General features: G+C 46.8%; 1 protein-coding gene across 7 annotated transcripts in view; it reads right to left on the minus strand.

Moving 5' to 3' along the window:
* Positions 1-16,650, minus strand: part of LOC140390079 (centrosomal protein of 63 kDa-like) — a 157,951-nt gene that overhangs the window by 48,399 nt on the left and 92,902 nt on the right. For all 7 annotated transcript variants that reach the window (XM_072474968.1, XM_072474966.1, XM_072474965.1 and 4 more), the window contains 2 exons: positions 12,052-12,166; positions 3,192-3,389 (listed from right to left, as the gene is read on the minus strand). In XM_072474968.1, the coding sequence (XP_072331069.1) occupies positions 3,192-3,389; positions 12,052-12,166 (313 nt within the window). The remainder of the gene's footprint in view (positions 1-3,191; positions 3,390-12,051; positions 12,167-16,650) is intronic.

Here is a 16,650-nt window from a genome sequence, read left to right on the forward strand (position 1 = left end):
GAACAGACAAAGCCTGTGTGGAATATAAGGAAAGTAGGAAGGAACTTAAGCAAGGAGTGAGAAGGGCTAGAAGGGGTCACGAAAAGTCATTGGCAAATAGGGTTAAGGAAAATCCCAAGGCTTTTTACACGTACATAAAAAGCAAAAGGGTAGCCAGGGAAAGGGTTGGCCCACTGAAGGATAGGCAAGGGAACCTATGTGTGGAGCCAGAGGAAATGGGCGAGGTACTAAATGAATACTTTGCATCAGTATTCACCAAAGAGAAGAAATTGGTAGATGTTGAGTCTGGAGGAGGGTGGGTAGATAGCCTGGGTCACATTGAGATACAAAAAGACGAGGTGTTGGGTGTCTTAAAAAATATTAAGGTAGATAAGTCCCCAGGGCCTGATGGGATCTACCCCAGAATACTGAAGGAGGCTGGAGAGGAAATTGCTGAGGCCTTGACAGAAATCTTTGGATCCTCACTGTCTTCAGGTGATGTCCCGGAGGACTGGAGAATAGCCAATGTTGTTCCTCTGTTTAAGAAGGGTAGCAAGGATAATCCAGGGAACTACAGGCCGGTGAGCCTTACTTCAGTGGTAGGGAAATTACTGGAGAGACTTCTTCGAGACAGGATCTACTCCCATTTGGAAGCAAATGGACGTATTAGTGAGAGGCAGCATGGTCTTGTGAAGGGGAGGTCATGTCTCACTAACTTGATAGAGTTTTTCAAGGAGGTCACTAAGATGATTGATGCAGGTAGGGCAGTGGATGTTGTCTATATGGACTTCAGTAAGGCCTTTGACAAGGTCCCTCATGGTAGACTAGTACAAAAGGTGAAGTCACACGGGATCAGGGGTGAGCTGGCAAGGTGGATACAGAACTGGCTAGGTTATGAAGGCAGAGAGTAGCAATGGAAGGATGCTTTTCTAATTGGAGGGCTGTGACCAGTGGTGTTCCACAGGGATCAGTGCTGGGACCTTTGTTGTTTGTAGTATATATAAATGATTTGGAGGAAAATGTAACTGGTCTGATTAGTAAGTTTGCAGACGACACAAAGGTTGGTGGAATTGCGGATAGCGATGAGGACTGTCAGAGGATACAGCAGGATTTATATTGTTTGGAGACTTGGGCGGAGAGATGGCAGATGGAGTTTAATCCGGACAAATGTGAGGTAATGCATTTTGGAAGGTCTAATGCAGGTAGGGAATATACAGTGAATGGTAGAACCCTCAAGAGTATTGAAAGTCAAAGAGATCTAGGAGTACAGGTCCACAGGTCACTGAAAGGGGCAACACAGGTGGAGAAGGTAGTCAAGAAGGCATACGGCATGCTTGCCTTCATTGGCCGGGGCACTGAGTATAAGAATTGGCAAGTCATGTTGCAGCTGTATAGAACCTTAGTTAGGCCACACTTGGAGTACAGTGTTCAATTCTGGTCGCCACACTACCAGAAGGATGTGGAGGCTTTAGAGAGGGTGCAGAAGAGATTTACCAGAATGTTGCCTGGTATGGAGGGCATTAGCTATGAGGAGCGGTTGAATAAACTCGGTTTGTTCTTACTGGAACGAAGGAGGTTGAGGGGCGACCTGATAGAGGTCTACAAAATTATGAGGGGCATAGACAGAGTGGATAGTCAGAGGCTTTTCCCCGGGGTAGAGGGGTCAATTACTAGGGGGCATAGGTTTAAGGTGAGAGGTGCAAGGTTTAGAGTAGATGTACGAAGCAAGTTTTTTTACACAGAGGGTAGTGGGTACCTGGAACTCGCTACCGGAGGAGGTGGTGGAAGCAGGGACGATAGTGACATTTAAGGGGCATCTTGACAAATACATGAATAGGATGGGAATAGAGGGATACGGACCCAGGAAGTGTAGAAGATTGTAGTTTAGTCGGGCAGCATGGTCGGCACGGGGTTGGAGGGCCGAAGGGCCTGTTCCTGTGCTGTACATTTCTTTGTTCTTTGTTTTGTTTGTCTATGTTCATACATCTTTGAAAGTTGCCACTCAAGTGGATAGAGCTATAAAGAAGGCCTATGGTGTGCTAGCGTTCATTAACAGAGGGATTGAATTTAAGAGCCGTGAAGTGATGGTGCAGATGTACAAAACTTTGGTAAGGCCACATTTGGAGTACTGTGTACAGTTCTGGTCGCCTCATTTTAGGAAGGATGTGGAATCTTTGGAAAAGGTGCAAAGGAGATTTACCAGGATGTTGCCTGGAATGGAGAGTAGGTCTTACGAGGAGAGGTTGAGGGTGCTAGGCCTTTTCTCATTAGAACGGAGAAGGATGAGGGGCGACTTGATCGAGGTTTATAAGATGATCGGGGAATAGATAGAGTAGACAGTCAGAGACTTTTCCCCCGGGTGGAACAAACCATTACAAGGGGACATAAATTTAAGGTGAAAGGTGGAAGATTTCGGGGGGATGTCAGAGGTAGGTTCTTTACCCAGAGAGTCGTGGGGGCATGGAATGCACTGCCTGTGGAAGTAGTTGAGTCGGAAACATTAGGGACCTTCAAGCAGCTATTGGATAGGCACATGGATTACGGTAGAATCATATTGTGCAAATTAATTTGTTCTTAAGGGCAGCACGGTAGCATTGTGGATAGCACAATTGCTTCACAGCTCCAGGGTCCCAGGTTCGATTTCGGCTTGGGTCACTATCTGTGCGGAGTCTGCACGTCCTCCCCGTGTGTGCGTGGGTTTCCTCCGGGTGCTCCGGTTTCCTCCCACAGTCCAAAGATGTGCAGGTTAGGTGGATTGGCCGTGATAAATTGCCCTTAGTGTCCCAAATTGCCCTTAGTGGTGGGTGGGGTTACTGGGTTGTGGGCATAGGGTGGAGGTGTTGACCTTGGGTAGGATGCTCTTTCCAAGAGCCGGTGAAGACTCGATGGGCCGGGTGACGTCCTTCTGCACTGTAAATTCTATGATAATCTATGATTAATCTAGGACAAAGGTTCGGCACAACATCGTGGGCTGAAGGGCCTGTTCTGTGCTGTATTTTTCTATGTCTATGTCTATGTCTTGGAGCATTCCAGGACTGGGGCAGGGACCCTCCCTCTTGGAACATTCCAGGACTAGGGCAGGGACCTTCCCCCATTCCTATTTCACTCTCCGGTACTCACGTCCATGACTTTGAAAAGCAGAACCTACTTTTAAAATTTCTACGTACAATGCTACGAGGACAAAGGAACAAATTAATAATTTGTTGAAATACCTTAACTTCTTTTGCCTTCCTATCACTTTTATCCAATTCACTTCGAAGCTGTCGTTCCATATTGGAGGTGGCTGCACTCATTGCCGCAATCGTTAAATCACGCTGGTGCAGTTCGGTGGTTAACTGTGTGACCTCCAATTTCATTCCTTTCAATTCAGAGTGACGTTGTTGCTCGAGACAATTCAACTGGTCTCTCAGCTGTTACAAAAGGAAAAGAGTACTCAGAGCATTTATTCAAGGAACTCCTTCATCAGTTCATTTGAGTGAGTTGGGAGTTGGATGCTCTCCCAGCACTCTCAATGACCCGTAAATTCATCAAAGTGAAAATCTCTGGCATATTGCCATTCTCGACGGCTTGCCCACACTGGGATTCCCAAGCCCGTCCTGTCCAACATTCCTCACTCAGGCTGGCTGAGGGAGGAGCAGCGGAGCACATCCCTGGCAACATTGGCGTGGAGTAACGGGTGCAGAGAGGCCGGTCAGTCACTCCTCCCTTTCACGGGAGATGGGGAGGGGAAGTCGGGTCGGACAACTGGGGTAGGGGGGGGAGTCAGGTTGGACAGGGGGAGTTGGGCCAGACCCGGGGTAGGCGGTGGACAGGGTTGCACCCGGGGGGGGGGGGGGGGGGGGGGGGGGGGCGGGGGGGGGGAGATGTGGGGTTGGGGGGGGAGGAGAAGAGGCGGCTGCGACCAGGTCACATTGTGGGGGTGGGTTGGCAGTCTTTTTGACGAGGTTCACAATATCCCTCGTTATCCAAGGCTCCCTAAACTTCCCATACTTATCCTCCGTTCTCTCAGGAACGTGGCTTTCCTGAATCCTAATCAACTATCGCTTGAAAGACTCCCACATGTCCGATGTTAATTTACCTTCCAACAGCCGCACCCATTCCAAATTCTTCAATTCCTGTCTAATGTTATCGTAATTTGCCTTTCCCCAGTTTAGCACCTTAACGCGAGGGATACCCTCATCCCTGTACAAAAGTACCCTAAAACTTACCAAATTGTGGCCACTGCTCCCAAAATGTTCCCCTACTGAAATCTCAACCACCTGTCCAGGCTCATTCCCCAATACCAGATCCAGTACAGCCCCTTCCCTAGCTGGACTATCTCATATTGCATCAAGAAGCCTTCCTGGATACACCTTACAAATTCTGCCCCATCTAAGCCCCGAGCACTAAGTGAGTCCCAGTCAATATAGGGGAAATTAAAATCCCCTACCACAACAACCCTGTTACTTTTGAACCTATCCAAAATCTCTCTACCTATCTGCTCCTTTATCTTTCCCTAGCAATTGGGTGGCCTGTAATAAACGCCCAACATTGTGGTTGCCCCCTTCCTGTTCCTGAGCTCTACCCAGACTGCCTCATTGTCTGAGTCGTCAGAGGTGTCCTCCTGCTGTACGGCTACAATATTCTCCTTAACCAGTAATGCTACTTGCCCACCCCTTTTACATTCCCCTCTATCTCTCCTGAAGCATCTATATCCTCCAACATTCAGCTGCCAATCCTGCCCTTTCTTTAACCATGTTTCTGTGATAGCCACAACATCATAATTCCAAGTACTAAGAAGTACTCAAAGTTCACCTGCCTTACCCGCTATACGTCTGGCGTTGAAACAAATACACTTTGAACCACTGCGTTTGAACAGACAGGGTGATGTTGTTCTCTTATTTTTGTTCTCCATTTCCCCTTCAGTTATTACACCTTCTACGCTAGCGCTCGGGTTCCCACCCCCCTGCCATACCAGTTTAAATCCTGCCGAATGACTCTCGCAAACAGAGAGAATGTTGGCCCCTTGGAAGATGAAACTGGTGAGTGCTAAATCAATACTTTGCCTCATTTTTCCCGGTGGAGGACACTGCTACCATTGCTATAGGAACGTGCACTACCATTGCTATAGGAACGTGCAATTCAGAGGCAATAGAAAGGGTGGAACTTGGAACAAGCAGCATCAATAGGGAAACGGTACTCAACAAACTCTGGGATTGTGGGTAGACAAGCCCCCAGGGCCTGATGCCGACATCCTAGGGTGTTAAAGGAAGTGGCAACAGAAATAGTTATGATATTCCAAAGTTCCATGGATACGGGAAAGGTTTCAGTGGATTGGAAAAATGCTAATGTGACGCCCTTATTCAAAAAGGGAGAGAGGCAGAATGTGGGAAAATTACAGCCCAGTTAGTTTAACATCTATCATTGGAAAATTGTTGGAATCAATTATCAAGGACGTAATATCAGGACATTTGGAAAGCCAAAGCGTTATCCATCAGAGTCAGCATGGTTGTATGAAGAGCAAATCATGTTTGACTAATTTGCTTGAGTTCTTCAAAGATGTAACAAGCAAAGTGGATAATGGGGATCCTGTAGATGTTGTATATCTGGACTTCCGGACGGTATTTGATAAGGTGCTGCACAGAAGGTTAATTCATAAGGTGATATCACGTAGGATATGGGGGAACTTATTTGCTTGGATAGAAGACTGGCTGACTGGCAGATTGAGAGTCAGGAAAAATGGGTATTTTTCTAGATGGCAAGATGTAACTAGTGGGGTGCCACAGGGTTCGGTCCTTGGGCCCCAGCTATTTAGGGCGACATGGTAGCACAGTGGTTAGCACTGTTACTTCACAGCGCCAGGGTCCCAGGTTCGATTCCCGGCTTGTGTAACTGTCTGTGAGGAGTCTGCACATTCTCCCTGTGTCTGCGTGGGTTTCCTCCGGGTGCTCCGGTTTCCTCCCACAAGTCCCGATAGACGTGCTGTTTGGTAATTTGGACATTCTGAATTCTCCCTCAGTGTACATAGAACAGTACAGCACAGAACAGGCCCTTCGGCCCTTGATGTTGTGCCGAGCATTGTCCGAAACCAAAATCAAGCTATCCCACTCCCTGTCATTCTGGTGTGCTCCATGTGCCTATCCAATAACCGCTTGAAAGTTCCTAAAGTGACCGACTCCACTATCACAGCAGGCAGTCCATTCCACACCCTAACCACTCTCTGAGTAAAGAACCTACCTCGGACATCCCTCCTATATCTCCCACCCTGAATCTTATAGTTATGCCCCCTTGTAACAGCTCTATCCACCCGAGGAAATAGTCTCTGAACGTCCACTCTATCTATCCCCCTCATCATCTTATAAACCTCTATCAAGTCGCCTCTCATTCTCCTCCGCTCCAAAGAGAAAAGCTCTAGCTCCCTCAACCTTTCCTCATAAGACCTATCCTGCAAACCAGGCAGCATCCTCGTAAATCTCCTTTGCACCCTTTCCAATGCTTCCACATCCTTCCTATAGTGAGGTGACCAGAACTGCACACATTACCCCAAATGTGGTCTCACGAGGGTCATGTACAGTTGCAGCATAACCCCGTGGCTCTTAAACTCGTGTCCCCTGTTAATAAACGCTAACACACTATAGATCTTTTTCACGGCTCTATCCACTTGAGTGGCAACCTTCAGAGATCTGTGGACATGAACCCCAAGATCTCTCTGTTCCACCACATTCTACAGAACCCTGCCGTTGACCCTGTAATCTGCATTCAAATTTTTTCCACCAAAATGAATCACTTATCAGGGTTAAACTCCATCTGCCATTTTTTGGCCCAGCTCTGCATCCTATCAATGTCTCTTTGCAGCCAACAACAGCCCTCCACCTCATCCACTACTCCACCAATCTTGGTGTCATCAGCAAATTTACTGACCCACCCTTCAGCCCCCTCCTCCAAGTCATTGATAAAAATCACAAATAGCAGAGGACCCAGCACTGATCCCTGTGGTACACCGCTGGTAACTGGTCTCCAGTCTGAAAATTTTCCATCCACCGCCACCCTCTGTCTTCTATGTGATAGCCAGTTACTTATCCAATTGGTCAAATTTTCCTCTATCCCACACCTCCTTACTTTCTTCATAAGCCGACCATGGGGAACCTTATCAAACACCTTACTAAAATCCATGTATACGACATCAACTGCTCCACCTTCATCTACACACTTAGTTACCTCCTCAAAGAATTCAATCAAATTTGTGAGGCAAGACTTACCCTTCACGAATCCGTGTTGACTATCCCGGATTAAGCTGCATCCTTCCAAGTGGTCATAAATCCTATCCTTCAGGACCTTTTTCATTAACTTTCATAATTTTCAAAATAGCTAATACATCCTTCCTCTTCCAGCCTACCCGCCTGTATCACACTCTCATCCTCAAAAACATGGCCCCTCTCCTTGGTGAACAGTGAAGAAAAGTATTAATTCAACGCCTCTCCTATTTCTTCTGACTCCGTGCACAAGTTCCCACTACTGTCCTTGACCAGCCCGAACCTCACCCTGGTCATTCTTTTATCTCTCACATAAGAGTAAAAAGCCTTGGGGTTTTCCTTGATCCGATCCGCCAAGGACTTCTCATGCCCCCTCCAAGCTCTCCTAAGCCCTTTTTTTTAGTTAATTCCTTGTTACCTTGTAACCCCCTCAAGCGACCCAACTGACCTTGTTTTCTCATCCTTACATACGCTTCCTTTTTCCTCTTGACAAGACATTCAACCTCTTTTGTGAACCATGGTTCCCTCACACGGCCATTTCCTCCCTGCCTGACAGGGACATACCTATCAAGGACACGCAGTATTTGTTCCTTGAACAAGCTCCACTTTTCATTTGTGCCTTTCCCCGACAGTTTCTGTTCCCATCTCATGCTCCCTAATTCTTGCCTAATCGCATCATAATTACCCCTCCCCCAATTATAAGCCTTGCTCTGCCACATGGTCCTATCCCTCTCCATTGCAATAGTGAAAGACACAGAATTGTGGTCACCATCTCCAAAGTGCTCTCCCACAAACAAATCTAACACTTGGCCCGGTTCATTGCCCAGTACCAAATCTTGTCGGCCTATCCACATATTGTGTCAGGAAACCCTCCTGCACACACTGTACAAAAACTGCCCCATCCGAACTATTCGACCAATAGAGGTTCCAATCAATATTTGGAAAGTTAAAGTCACCCATGACAACTACCCTGAGACCTCCACACCTATCCATAATCTGTTTTGCAATTTCTTCCTCCACATCTCTATTACTATTTGGAGGCCTATAGAAAACTCCTAACAACGTGACTGCTCCTTTCCTATTTCTAACTTCGGCCCATATTACCTCAGTAGGCAGATCCCCTTCGAACTGCCTTTCTGCAGCCGTTAAACTATCCTTGATTAACAATGCTACTCCTCCACCTCTTTTACCACCTTCCCTACTCTTACTGAAACATCTATACCCTGGACATTCCAACAACCACTCCTGTCCTTGTTCTAACCATGTCTCTGTAATGGCTACAACATCGTAGTCCCAAGTACCAATCCACGCTCCAAGTTCACCTACCTTATTCCGGATGCCCCTTGCATTGAAGCAGACACACTTCAACCCACCTTTCCGTCTGCCGGTACACTCCTGCGACCTTGATACCCTCCTCAGTTCCTCACTACTCTCAACACTGGCTTCTGGACTGCAACTCGTTTTCCCATCCCCCTGACAAATTAGTTTAAACCCCCCCGAAGAGCGGTAGCAAATTTCCCTCCCAGGACATTGGTGCCCCTCTGGTTCAGGTGCAAACTGTCCTGTCGGTACAGGTCCCACCTTTCCCAGAATGTGCTCCAATTATCCACGTAACTGAAACCCTCCCTCCTACACCATCCCTGCAGCCACGTTTTTATCTGCACTCTCTTCCTGTTCCTCACCTCGCTAGCACGTGGCACTGGCAACAAACCAGAGATGACAACATGGTTTGTCCTGGCTCTCAGATTCCACCCTAGCTGCCTAAATTCCTGTTTTAAATCCCCGTCCCTTCTCTTACCTATGTCGTTGGTACCGATGTGTCCCATGACTTGTGACTGTTCCCCTTCCCCCTTAAGGATTCTGAAAACAAGGTTCGAGATGTCACGGACCCTGGCACCCGGGAGGCAACATACCATCCATGAGTCTCTTTCGTTGCCACAGAACCGTCTATCTGTCCCTCTAAATATCGAGTCCCCAATAACTATTGCTCTCCTGCTCTCCCTCCTTCCCTTCTGAGCCACAGGGACGGACTCAGTGCTGGTGATCCGTTCACTGTGGCTTACCCCTGGTAGGTCGTCCCCCTCAACAGTATCCAAAGCGGTATACTTGTTACTGAGGCGAATGACCACAGAGGATCCCTGCACTGATTGCTTCCTCCCAGCCCCTCTCACCGTCACCCATCTATCTTGATTCTTTGGAGTAACTACATCCCTGAAGCTTCTATCTACGACCACCTCTGCCTCCAGAATGATCCGAAGTTCATCCAGCTCCAGTTTCCTAACGTGGTTTCTGAGGAGCTGGAGATGGGTGCACTTCCCACAGGTGAAATCAGCAGGGACACTGAGGGCGTCCCTCACCTCAATCATTCTGCAGGAGGAACATTGCACTGCCTTCCCTGCCATCCCCTCTAGATAAAACAAGAAGAAAGAAAGAAAGAGCTTACCTGTTATTCACTCAACCCCTTAGGTTAGAGGAGGTGGAAGGGTGGGGGACACTGCAAGTGTAGTGTCTGGGGTTTAGGAACCACCCAACTTAAATACAGGTAAAAATAAAACACTTAACCAGCAACCACTGTGCCCCGCATGAGAACAGCAATCAGTTGTTATGGGCCCGCGCAAACAATTTAAATCTTTACTACTTACCCAGCAGTCACTCTGTCCTCACTCCGACCGGATTCAGCTGGAAACTCCCAACAGTAAGTTTTTAAAAAATGTACTCCCCTTCTCAGCAAGCACTCACTTAGCAACCACTGCGCCCCGCACGAGAACACCTCAGGGAAAAGAAAAAACTACTTACCAGTCACCAGCCAATTTCTTACCTGCAGGCTGTGACGTCACGGTTCAACTTCTTTCTACTTCTACCTGCCCTCGAGTCTCCCTCTTGATCTTTACTCGGCTGGGATCCTTACAGTGATTGTTGTTTTTGGTTAGAGTAGGAGGTAGGGAGGGAAACACTGAAGTGTTTGGGGTTTAACTGTCACCTGACAACAGCTCCTCCACAAACCATCTTCTAGGTACAGTGACCGAACAGGCACTGGAGTGTGGTGATAAGGGGCTTTTTACAGTAACTTCATTGCAGTGTTAATGAAAGCCTACTTGTGACAATAAAGATTATTATTATTTACAATCTATATTAACGACTTGGATACAGGGATAGAAGGTTCAATAGCTAAATTTGCAGATGACAAAACTAGGTGGGACAGTAAGTTGCAATGAGCTAATAAGAACCTTACAAATGGATATAGATAGGTTAGGAGAGTGGGCCAAAATGTGGCAGACAGAGTTTAACATGGATAAGTGTGAGGTCATGCATTTTGCTAGTAAAAAATGGAAAAGCAACTTATTGTCTAAATGGGGAGAGACTTCGGGGTGCTCCGGTGCAGAGGGGTCTGAGTCACAGAAAACAAGCATGCAGGTGCAGCAGTTAAGAAGGAAAGCAAATGGAATGTTGGCATTTATAGCAAAAGGAATTGAGTATAAAGGTAAGGAAGTGTTGTTTGCAACTATACAAGGCATTGGTAAGACTGCACCTGGTGCATAGTTTTGGTCCACTTATTTGAGAAAAGACGTAATGGCATTGAAGTCAGTTCAGAGGAGTTTCACTAGATTGATTCCGGAGATGAGGGTTTTGTCGTATGAGGAGAGATTGAACAGTTTAGGCCAATACTCTAGAGTTTAGAAGAATGAGAAGAGATCTAATTGATGCTATTGGATAAAATAGACATGGAACTGATGCTTCCTCTTGTGGGGCACCTAAGACGAGAGGTCATAATCTTAGAATAGAGGTAGCAAATTTAAAACAGATTTGAGAAAAAAAAACTTTTCCCAAAGGGTTGTGAATCTGTGGAATGCGCTACCCGAGTGCGGAGGATGCAGGGACAGTGAATAAATTTGAGGAATTGGGCAGATTTATAATTGGTAATGGGTTGAAGGATTGTGGAGAACGGGCAGGACGGTGGAGTTGAGGACAGGATAGGATCAGCCAAGATCCCATTGAGGGCGTTAGGCTCGGGAGGCTAAATTGCCTACTCCTGCTCCTCGGTCATGTGTTCTAGGGAGGAGATGCTCTGGCTGATTTTGCAATCCAGCTCTTGGTCTGTAATATTGTAGGTAGTAGATGAGGAACATATCAGCCATGATAGAATGGTGGAGCAGACACGATGGGCCTAATGGCGTAATTCTGCTCCTCTATCTTATGAACTTGTATGCAAATGCATTTATGCTGGAACTTGAGCAAAAAAGAACAACAAAACTAGGTGCCCAAAGTTGGAACCCTACTCCCTTGTGTATTGCCTTCTGCCAGTCAGCCAATCCTCTATCCATGTCAGGATCTTACCCTTAACACCATGGGCTCGTAACTTATTTAACAGTCACCTTGTCAAAGGCCTTCTGGAAATCTAAATAAATCACGTCCACTGGTTCTCCTTTGCCTAACTTCCTTGTTACCTCCTCAAAGAACTCTAACAGCTTTACCAGGCATGACCTCCCTTTGACGAAGCCATGCTGGCTCAGTCCTATTATATCATGCACTTCCAAGTACTGTGTGTGTGTGTGTATCCGTGCACGTGTGTGATTAAATTGTGACTTGCATTAAGTAATTTGAAAGCATCGCCATGTTAACGACAGAATGTATTCTCAGCGTTGAGGGCGGGTTAAATTGTGAAATGACAACATTGACTGGAGGAATGGAGATTCTGTAGTGGTCCTTGACAAGGTGAGAAATAGAAATGTGTGAATTATACAAACACAAAGGCAAAAAAAATATTTTTAGCAAACAAAAAGGCATTTAACATAATGATGAAAAATGGAAGAGACTGCTGTGCCCAGTATTCATTCTGTACCTTTTTGATGTCCACTTTGCATTTATTGTGCTCCTCGACCCTCTGTCTCAGCTCCTCCTCTCTTTTGAAAATTTCCTCAGATAGAAATGTACAGTGATCATTCGATGAATCTAAACTAATAAAAGTGTCCTTTTTTAAAATAGGTACCAAAACCCCATCTGCATTGAGAACATGAATCAAACTAATTTTCCTCTTAAATCTACAGCACTTTATTCAGATAGAGCACCACTAGAATCAAATGGCTCAGAGAGAGCATAGAACAGGCCCTTCGGCCCACGATGTTGTGCCGAACCTTTGTCCTAGATTAATCATAGATTATCATTGAATATACAGTGCAGGAGGCCATTCGGCCCATTGAGTCTGCACCAGCTCTTGGAAAGAGCACCCTACCCAAAGTCAACACCTCCACCCAACACTAAGGGCAATTTTGAACACTAAGGGCAATTTATCACGGCCAATCCACCTAACCTGCACATCTTTGGACTGTGGGAGGAAACCGGAGCACCCGGAGGAAACCCAAGCAGACACGGGGAGGACGTGCAGACTCCGCACAGACAGTGACCCAAGCCGGAATCGAACCTGGGACCCTGAAGCTGTGAAGCAATTGTGCTATCCACAATGCTACCGTGCTGCCCTTAAGAACAAATAAATCTACACTATATCATTTTACCGTAATCCATGTACCTATCCAATAGCTGCTTGAAGGTCCCTAATGTTTCCGACTCAACTACTTCCACAGGCAGTGCATTCCATGCCCCCACTACTCTCTGGGTAAAGAACCTACCTCTGACATCCCCCCTATATCTTCCACCATTCACCTTAAATTGATGTCCCCTTGTAATGGTTTGTTCCACCCGGGGAAAAAGTCTCTGACTGTCTACTCTATCTATTCCCCTGATCATCTTATAGGCCCATTTTGCTGCTTAACGTTGATGCGAAAATACTCGCGAAAGCTCTGGCCAAGAGACTGGAGAACTACGTACCAGACGTAGTTTCAGAGGACCAGGCGGGTTTTGTCAAGGGTAGAAAGCTAACTGCGAACATCAGAGGACTGCTGAATGTGATATTGACCCATCCGGGGAGAGAACACCAGAGGTGTTAATTAGGAATGAAATTAAATCAATAGCACTAAACGACATAGGGTCAGATGATGTGGAGTCTGTGTGGGTAGAGGTGAGGAATCACAAAGGCAAAAAAAACAATGTCAGAAAGGCAAGGTCACAGTGATCATGGGGGACTTCAATATGCAGGTGGACTGAGTAAATAATGCTGCCAGTGGACCCAAGGAAAGGGAATTCATTGAATGTTTACAGGAGGGCTTTTTGGAACAGCTTGTGATGGAGCCCACGAGGGAACAGGCCATTCTGGACTTAGTGTTATGTAATGAGCCAGACTTGATTAAAGATCTTAAAGTAAGGGAACACTTAGGAGGCAGTGATCATAATATGGTAGAATTAAATCTCCAATTTGAAAGAAGGAAGGTAGAATCAGATGTAAAGGTGTTGCAGTTAAATAAAGGCTGACAAAGGAAGTTAGGGAATGCATCAAAGCAAAAGAGAAAGCCTATAATGTGGCAAAGAGTAGTGGGAAGTCAGAAGATTGGGAAGGTTACAAAAACAGAGGATAACAAAGAGAGAAATAAGGAAAGAGAGGATCAAATATGAAGGTAGGCTAACCAGTAATATTAGGAATGATCGTAAAAGTTCCTTTAAATACATTAAAAACAAACGGGAGGCAAAAGTAGACTCCAAAATGACGCTGGTAATCTAGTGATGGGAGACAAGGAAATAGCTGAGGAATTAAATAAGTACTTTGCGTCAGTCTTCACAGTAGAAGACATGAGTAATATCCAACAATTCAGGCGAGTGAGGGGGCAGAGTTGAATATGGTAGCTATCCACAAAGGAGAAAGTGTTAGAGAAACTAAGAGGACTAAAAATTGATAAATCTCCGGGCCCAGATGGTCTACATCCTTGAGTTCTAAAGGAGATAGCTGAAGAAATAGTGGAGGTGTTAGTTATGATCTTTCAAAAGTCACTGGAGTCCGGGAAAGTCCCAGAGGATTGGAAAATCGCTGTTGTAACCCCCCTGTTCAAGAAGGGAACAAGGAAAAAGATGGGAAATTATAGGCCAATTAGCCTAACCTCGGTTGTTGGCAAGATTTTAGAATCCATCATTAAGGATGAGATTTCTAAATTCTTGGAAGTGCAGGGTCGGATTAGGACAAGTCAGCATGGATTTAGTAAGGGGAGGGCATGCCTGACAAACCTGTTAGAGTTCTTTGAAGAAATAACAAATAGGTTAGACAATGGATGTTATCTATCTTGACTTCCAAAAGGCCTTTGATAAGGTGCCTCACGGGAGACTGCTGAGTAAAATAAGGGCCCATGGTATTCGAGGCAAGGATTGACGATTGGCTGTCAGGCAGAAGGCAGAGAGTTGGGATAAAAGGTTCTTTTTCGGAATGGCAACCGGTGACGAGTGGTGTCCCGCAGGGTTCAGTTTTGGGGCCACAGCTGTTCTCTTTTCATATTAACGATCTAGATGACGGGACTGGGGGCATTCTGGCTAAGTTTGCCGATGATAAAAAGATAGGTGGAGGGGCAGGTAGTATGGAGGAGGTGGGGCGGCTGCAGAAAGATTTAGACAGTTTAGGAGAGTGGTCCAAGAAATGGTTGATGAAATTCAACGTGGGCAAGTGCGAGGTCTTGCACTTTGGATAAAAGAATAGAGGCATGGACTATTTTCTAAACGGTGACAAAATTCATAATGCTGAAGTGCAAAGAGACTTGGGAGTCCTAGTCCAGGATTCTCTAAAGGTAAACTTGCAGGTTGAGTCCGTAATTAAGAAAGCAAATGCAATGTTGTCATTTATCTCAAGAGGCTTGGAACATAAAAGCAGGGATGTACTTCTGAAGCTTTATAAAGCATTAGTTAGGCCCCATTTAGAATACTGTGAGCAATTTTGGGCCCCACACCCCAGGAAGGACATACTGGCACTGGAGCGGGTCCAGCGGAGATTCACACGGATGATCCCAGGAATGGTAGGCCTAACATACGATGAACTTCTGAGGATCCTGGGATTATATTCATTGGAGTTTAGGAGGTTGAGGGGAGATCTAATAGAAACTTACAAGATAATGAATGGCTTAGATAGGGTGGACGTAGGGAAGTTGTTTCCATTAGCAGGAGAGACTAGGACCCGGGGGCACAGCCTTAGAATAAAAGGGAGTCACTTTAGAACAGAGATGAGGAGAAATTTCTTCAGCCAGAGAGTGGTGGGTCTGTGGAATTCATTGCCACAGAGGGTGGTGGAGGCCGGGACGTTGAGTGTCTTTAAGACAGAAGTTGATGGATTTCCGGGTGCGGCGATGACCAGCTAAGTCGCACGTTTCGGCACCTCCCGCTTTAACGGACTTTTGGGCTCTTATCGGGAGCCCCAACGGCAATTTTCGAAGGCTAAACCCACTGTGAGGCGACATAGAAGGGAGTCCCCCCGGATGTGAATGGACAGAAGAGATAATAGTGGCCAGATTGTGGAGGATCCTCTGGAGCAGCGGCAAAGAAGGGAAGTGAGAAGCAAGATGGCGGCGGAGGGAGGCCAGTTGGTATGGGGCCTGGAACAGCAGGAGTTCCTCCGGCGATGTGTGGAGGAGCTCAAGAAGGAGGTGCTGGCGCCGATGCTGCAGGCGATTGAGGGGTTAAAGGAGGCGCAGAAGACCCAAGAGATGGAGCTCCGTGGAGTGAAGGCAAAAGCTGCCGAAAATGAGGACGAGATACAGGGCTTGGTGGTGAAGACGGAGACGCACGAGGCACTGCATAAGAGGTGTATGGAGAGACTTGAAGCCCTGGAAAATAGCTCGAGGAGGAAGAACTTAAGAATCTTGGGTCTTCCCGAAGGGGCAGAGGGAGCGGACGTTGGGGCGTATGTGAGCACGATGCTCCATACCTTAATGGGAGCTGAGGCCCCGACGGGCCCCATGGAAGTGGAGGGAGCGTATCGATTCCTCGTGAGAAGACCAAAGGCAGGAGAAATACCTCGAGCAATAGTGGTGAGGTTTCACCGCTACAAGGACAGGGAGATGGTCCTGAGATGGGCGAAAAAGACACGGAGCAGCAGGTGGGAGAACGTTGATCCGCGTGTATCAGGATTGGAATGCGGAGGTGGCGAGAAGGAGGGCGAGTTTCAATCGGGCCAAGGCGGTGCTCCACAAGAGGAAAGTGAAGTTCGGAATGTTGCAGCCGGCAAGACTGTGGGTTACACACCAGGGTAAACACCACTACTTCGAGACGGCAGAAGAGGCGTGGACATTTATTAAAGAGGAGAAGTTGGACTAGATTGGAGCAAGAGTGTTTGAAATGAAGTAGTGAGGTGGTGGCAAGGGACTGTGAATCAGATGGGGGAAAATTTTCTTTCCCCTCGAAGGGTGGGGACACGAAGAAATTTGGGCGCCGGTGGGAAAGGGAGGGAGAAGGAGAGAGGGAGCTGCGCCATCAGGGGAGGGGCCGAGAGGGAAGAGCGGGCTTTGTCCCCGCGCTAAGGAAATTGTGGCGGGAAAAGGGGGCGCAGGAAGGAGTGGGCCTCACATGATGGGAGGCT

Source organism: Scyliorhinus torazame, chromosome 14 (genome assembly GCF_047496885.1).
Source record: "Scyliorhinus torazame isolate Kashiwa2021f chromosome 14, sScyTor2.1, whole genome shotgun sequence".
Lineage (NCBI taxonomy): Eukaryota > Metazoa > Chordata > Chondrichthyes > Carcharhiniformes > Scyliorhinidae > Scyliorhinus > Scyliorhinus torazame.